The following is a 7,157-nucleotide window of genomic DNA, read 5'->3' as shown; positions in this document are numbered from 1 at the left end:
ACCAGGTTGCGGAGTGTCTGTATGTGTTTGTATGTGTGTGTGTGTGTGTGTGTCGAAGTGGCGTAAACTTGACACTGGCGCTGGCTCCAGCGTTGACTGCAGCAATATTATGTGGGTTGTGGGTTGCGAGTTGTGGGCTGTGGACTATGGGTGTGGGTGGTGTTTTTGCCCAAAGGGAGCGGCTCCGTCACTGCGCGGAGTCCGAACTGGTTTTTTATTGTTGTTGTTGCTGTTGCTTTTTTGCTTGTTTTGTGAGTGTGTGTTTTTTTTTTTGTGAAAATTGCTCAAGTGCGACGCAGACGGCTGTTGGTGTGGGTTAACTTTTGGTATCATTGACCTGCTCCGCTCTGCACTCACAATGCCACCGACTGTGGACTCTGTCGTTGCGTTTTTAAGTTCTGCTGTTTTTCATTTTTCTGCTTTTCAGTTCTGTTGTGTTGTTGGAGTTGTTGTTGGAGTTGTGGGGCAGACAAAGCCGCTGATACTCCGTCTGTGCACATACACATACATACTGTATGCACATACATATTTATTTATATGTATATTTGGTTGCATGCATGAATGGCTGGTTGCGGTGGGTGGAGGGGTGTTAAGATGGAGCAGCAGGAGCAGTTCCTGAGACGCCATTTTGGAAAATGCCTGCCTGTAACCAAAATGTGCATGCATACATATGCATACACACATTCACATATAGATATATACTGCCCACTTTACAATAGGTTAGTCTGTTATTGTTCTACTCGTGTAACTGTGTATATATGTGTTTTTCCTGCATGCTTCACTGTATGTGTGTAAAGTTTTCGCTTTTCGTTGATTTTCATTTTAATTGTGATGCATTTTTATTTTTTTTTTTTCTTATCATTGTGTGAATCTGCTGACAGTGAGAAACGCTAATTACAGTTAGATAACCATATAGAGACTAAGAAAAGTATTGGAAAAATTAGAATTACCATATAAGGAGTTGATTAGCAACTATCAATTTTCAAAATTTTAAAGGACTTTTTCTTTACGTTTTTTAAGTTGTTTTACAATAAAAATAAAATTATTATTTATCAAAAATTAAAAATATACCTAAAGTGTACTTTGCATTTTTTTAAGCTCTCTTGACATCGTCAACTGTCCGCTCGAATGCTTGTGCGCCTCTGTGACGCCGCTTATCAATACATAACCGATAGAGCACTAGGAGTAGCCGGAGCAGAGGCGGATCTAGATGTCGCATAAGCATTACAACATTTTAAAACATAGTAAGACTTATAAAGATTAAAATCTTAGTAGTCTGAGCCTTTATATTTTCACATACCTTAGTCCTCTCCAAATAATAATTCATTTACACGCAAATATCACAAGCATTCAGTAATATTTGATACATAAATTCGTAAAAGTATAGAAATGGATAATTTCTGTGTGCCCAAAGCAATCAATCGTCACGTGATGCAGGCATTTACTGCACTACAGGGCAAACGTTCGGGTACAATGTTTGTGCTAGCGGATTCAATCATACAACAGGTTCAATACCAGATGCGACGCAATCGAAGGCTGCTTAATGTGGAGTGTAATGTCAAGAAGTGTCTCAGCTCCCTGACTCATCTTGGCATATTGGTACGCTCCGGAACTTCTGAGTATGCCTTGCGCCAAAATTTAGAGTTTGACCAAGGTGTTAGTGCGATTCCCTGGCAGACAAGCGAATCAGCTAAAAAAATCGTGGTAAGCTCAACAGATAAAGATTATGATTGCATATATTATTTATTTCAATGCAATTTAGAAACCTAAACGCACTGTGAAGAAGCCCAAATCGCTGACGACAAAGTCAAGAAATATTAAAAATGGCATAATTAAGACAAAGCTACGCGAGACAGTTGCCAAATCAATTGGTCCGACGTCCAAGTGTGATCATACCCAATTCAAACGCAATTGTGTCCAGTGCATGGAAAGTCACCCGGCCTATTCCGCGCTTCTAAATTCATTAAATGAAATTGGACGGCCAATAAAAAATATGGCAAGAAGCGTCACTGACATGGAAGTGGACCCAATGAACCTTCATACAGAAAGTCCAGATGTTAAGGTTACAGCCGGATTCATTTCCATTGTCAGCCCTTGTCTTATTCCACAATTTTATTAGACACTTTTTGGACAAACTTAATTATTTGTACAACTCTTTGCCGATTGTTTAAACCATTCAAATAAATTGTATTGCCAAGTGAAAATGTACAGTGCACTGCTTGCAGTTCTTTTGTGTTGCATAGCAAGCAGCTTGCGTGTGCTTGTTTAATTTTTTTAGTATGAGATTACAGACGTAGCTAGTTTGTACAAGATCTTAGATATAATTAAGAGCTAGTGTTCCTTCCTTATATGAAAACTATTTTTTTTTATCCAAATTTAAAAAATTTGACCTGTTTTTGATTTATGTCTATGTAAATTTTAAGTTTGTCATAATGTAGTACATTAAAATAAATTGCTCAAAATAACGAATTTATTTCAGAATTTTTAAGTAAGATCGCAATGCCAATCATATGAATAAGGCATGTTGCATGTGTGAGCTTTGAAAGACCTTGTGAAAGTTCTTTTAATACGGAACACACGAGGCGCATGTTGAATGCCATGGCCAATGCCACAGTCCATGTCAATGCCAGAAGCGGTGCCCATGAGACCCACGGTAACTGATGGTAACTGAATCGTTTGCAGCAACGTTTTCAACTCTGAAAGGCCAATATCCTATGTCTGCCAACTCTCTCGATGGCGCATGCGTTGTTATCACTGCAATGACCGCGAAGTTATGAATGCATCCCATTCAATTGACAGTAGCAAGCCTTGATTTATCATTGACATGAGTTATGTAAGCTAATAAAAAGCTTACAAATTCTACATCGATCTGATCATTGTTCCCTTTGTGCTGCTTTCGTCACTAGCGCGGACAGCCGTCCGCTGTGATTTAGATAAAATAAAAATTAAATAAAAAGAGAAAGGACAGAAATAATTAAGACTAGTTTTATCTTAAAAGTGGCTATTTTTAAATTATATTATTATATTAAAATTATATGTGCATGGCATCGTCAGTGATCGCATCATCTTGCTCATCTTGCTAAAAATATTAATGGTTATTTTTTTGTTGAATAATATGGAACTTAAACTGTAACCAATACCTTGGACTTAGGAGCATCTGAATCCCTGTTCTATGGCTCAAAATATCGAACCATAACTTCACCAAAAATTTGAAGGAATGGAACAACCTTGTTTTTAATAGACATATTTTCTCTAATTTAAGCGTCAGCGTCTTTAAAACAATTAGAAGTTCAATGCAAAAGTTAGAATTTTATTTGAATCTATTGAATCCTGTCGGATAATTAAAAATCTACCCACAAATCCCACAACGTGGTTTTTCCCAACCCAAAATAAAACAAGTTTTTCTTTGACGCGTTGACTGTTGATTTGTTGCATTTGTTGCAGATTTATCAGCTGCAACTGCAACAGTAAATGCGTTCATCGACCTTGCATTGACCAGAAGAATCATCGCCAGTTACATTAGCGATGTGGACAAGTGGGAAAGGTGTGGACCATTCAAATCACATGCCATGATAGCATTGGCGGCAATTGGTCATTGAACCGCACAGTATAACAGACGCCTTCTCGTTGCATTTTTCTTCTTCTTTTACTGCTCATTTGTATTTTGTTTTTTTTTTTTTTGTTTTTTGCCTCTCTTTTTAGTTATATTTTAATTTTCATTTTCCGCCTGAATTGCAACCCTCTAAAACAAGCCGTCAGCTAAACTTTGGCAAACATACTTGTATCCTGGGCCATGAGTCGCAGTCGGTTTCTCTTTCTACCACAGTCTGGGCTTGTTCTGTCCTGGCCTGGTCTAGTGGTTGGCCGGTTGCCCCGTTTCCCGTTGCCTTGGTGAAATTCCATGCACACTTTTGGTACAGTTTGCCCAACAGCATAAATTGCGCCCCACTCGGCTGGCTGCTCCACTACCCCAAAGCTTGCAAAACGATTTCGTTATCGTCGCCGTTTTCCGGTACGTTGTTTTCCTTCTTTTCGTTCCATCTCCACACCTTACTTCTTCTTTTTCTTTGTCCCAGAAGGAAGCATAGAGACGGCTTTTGGGTTGAATCTCACTCAAAAGTGTTGGTGCAATTAACATAGAAAGGGAATTAGATATATACTTAATCATAAAATATAATTTCTCTTGCGGGTATGTATCAGAAATCTCTAAAGATTTTGATGACAATTGCTTTTCAAAATAACCAAAAAAAAAGTATCGGTATTTCTGTAAGGTCAGAGATCTTATTTTTCGGTAATATTTTTGAAGGCGCATAAAGTGGGCTGTTATAAATACATATATATTTAGAAAAAATAAATAAATAAAAAAAATACCATTTAACAATGCAGTTTTTTGTATTTAAATTATACAACTAACAAATTCATTTAAAATTTTTCTTTTTCATTATTATTCAGTTTGAAAATTAATTTTATTTCATTTAAAAGATTTGATGAAATCTTTCAATAAATAATGTGAGACTTGACAGGTTTCAAAAACACTCAAATTTGTTTTCTATTTCAGATATTTGTAGAGCATGCCCGATTGTATGTTTTTATGCTAATGTAAAATTTCATCAAGATAAATAGAACTCAACTCTGTTTCAACCACTGTCACTGCACTCCATTTTGGCTGGCACATTCTCCTCGAGTCTCTTCCCGAAGGTCCTCGCTCCACTGGCAAAATGGAGTGCACAGACAGCACGAGAAGGATTTTGTCGCATCGTGGCACGAGTAGATCAATGACCTGTATTTCACAGCCTGAGACACATTTCAATCGATAAATGCAAAGAGTTGGGGCAGCAGTACACAGCAAACAGCACAGACACACAAAATACTCGCACAGACAACAACAACAACAACAACAACGTGGAGCACGTAAAATATGCAAGCTTCCTACAGGAAAAGCCAAAATGGCAGACGGCAGTTTGCAGTCGACGGGGCGAATGGCAAGTGGCGAGTGGCAAACGGAAAGAGGCATGTGGCATGTAGCGAACGTGACGCAGTGGCAGTGAAATCAACAAGGGAGCATACTTAGATCTAAGCCAAAAAGAGGGTGGTTACAATTCTGAAACTTTTCGAACAACTTCACGACCAAATAGCAACAATAGTCAAAAAAAAGAGAAATATTTGATATATATACATATATATTTATGTATTTCGATGTTCCTCCTAGCATGGCTCCTATCAAAATAGCACAAGCCCCAGACAGAATCCAATAACAGTGCTCTGACAGTTTGACATTTGAAAGGAATCATAAACCACATCGGCGACAAGGACAACCCTTAGCAGAAAGAGCGCACAATCTTTGGGGTGTTGTCTGAGTGCCCCAACAAAGGCATGCATCCAGATATTAACCCAGACAACGGAACGTATCCATGTCGATGACGACGATAAAGTATTTTAATATTGTTATGAATAAGCAAATATTTTGTTTTTAATATACAAATATTAATCTTAACATTTTTTTTGAATAATTGTAAAATTTAGAGCATATATATATGATCCAACTTTCAGCCTTATTCAGGTATATTTAAATATACAATATAAAATGTGGGCACAGTCAACAATAATTATTGTATTGTCAATTCTCGGACTAATTTTTAGCAATTATGTGGTGATGGGCATTTATATATTGTTGCAATTAATCGAATTAAGCTGAAAATGCGATATAAATGACATTTATTCGGATGAAGAAGCACAAAGTATACACGATTTTGTAAGCAATAGAACAAGGACAAACTTCTTTCAAAATATTATGCTTTAACATAATAAGATCTTTTTTTTAATGTTTCCAAATAAGCAGTCTTCTACTGCTGTAAAATCTGCAGCCGATAATTTTTCATTTTTCGAAGCTTTCAATTAGTCTTACTAACACACTCCCACATTTATCTGATTTTCTATTTTTTTTTTTTTACTTTTGTCTCTGGGTTGGCTTTCATGTCACATCGAAGTCTATAGTGAAAACCACAGCGAAAGTCTGCACATAGAAAAAAGGGAAATTTGTGCAGACTGCAGCTCTGCAAAATGGAGTTTGTGCAGCTTATTTTACTCTCCGGCATAGGAGCTGAACCGCCCTTCAGCGAAATAAGGGTGCACTCCAAATGATTGCAATGGAATCTAGACGGGCTGGGCCAAATTGTGCAGGACTCCAGCACATAGTTATTTTGCTGTTTTACAAAACTCCAATTTTCAAAAAGCAATGAGAAAGGCATGTTCCTGCTGTGTATTGGATTGGGGACATGGGATTAAAATTTTACACTTATTTAAATCAATTACATTGATTTGAAAATTGAATAAGAAGAATAAAATATATATAGATTCCATAAAATATATTATTAAATATTGCCAAAGTTATACATTTTTGTTAAAATTTGAAATAAATAATTGGCATTTGATTTTTATGGCTCCGAAAGAATGCTCAAACAATTAGATCTCAGACATTACAAGAGCATCGTCATTCCATTCGGTTGTTGTCAAAAGCAACCGTAATCAAAATTTTCAAATAATTGTTAAACACCTAAATATTATACTTTACACATTATCATAAATCAGGACGTTTCAGAAATGTTAATCAACTCAAAACTAACCAAAATTGTATCATTTTTTATAATTAAATCAAATAAAAATATAGAACAGATTTATAACATTTCGTTTACGAAAATTGAAATATAACGGACCAGCCACGTTAACTGCTTGCTGTGTAAGTTAACCGCTTGCATATCTGTTAACTGCTTAACGATGTTAACTGACACTGCTTAGCACTGTTAACTTTAACTGCTTAATACTATTGTGAACAGTGTTGTGTTTCCAAAGCAACATAGAAGGTCAATTATGTTTTTAAAGCAATAACTGAAATTTGCACATTCGTTAATTTTTTGTTTAAGTGATAATATCTTTCATTCCTTCTTAAGAAAGTAAGAACTTAAGAATCGAATGCGTAATAAATGTTTTTTCATCCTAATTTTTATACTATACTATAATATGCATTATTTAATTAACTTTTTATTAAGCATTTACACCCAATTTAATTATAATAAAAATTGTAATATAAATAAAACCAATATGGAATGTCAACAGATTCATCGAATTTCGCTTAGAAAAATCCAAAAATTATAGATAGC

General features: G+C 36.0%; 1 protein-coding gene across 1 annotated transcript; it reads left to right on the top strand.

The window, feature by feature from the left end:
* The first annotated feature begins 1,358 nt into the window (after window positions 1–1,358).
* Window positions 1,359–2,208, top strand: LOC117787857. The gene is made up of 2 exons (XM_034626475.1): window positions 1,359–1,704; window positions 1,763–2,208. The coding sequence occupies exons 1-2, from the start codon at window positions 1,390–1,392 to the stop codon at window positions 2,117–2,119; spliced, it is 672 nt and encodes a 223-aa protein (XP_034482366.1). The 5' UTR covers window positions 1,359–1,389; the 3' UTR covers window positions 2,120–2,208.
* Window positions 2,209–7,157: the final 4,949 nt, after the last annotated feature.

Source organism: Drosophila innubila (genome assembly GCF_004354385.1).
Source record: "Drosophila innubila isolate TH190305 chromosome 3L unlocalized genomic scaffold, UK_Dinn_1.0 0_D_3L, whole genome shotgun sequence".
In the NCBI taxonomy this organism is placed as follows: domain Eukaryota; kingdom Metazoa; phylum Arthropoda; class Insecta; order Diptera; family Drosophilidae; genus Drosophila; species Drosophila innubila.
Note: the sequence above shows the minus strand (reverse complement) of the source record. Positions and strands in the feature narration are given on the sequence as shown.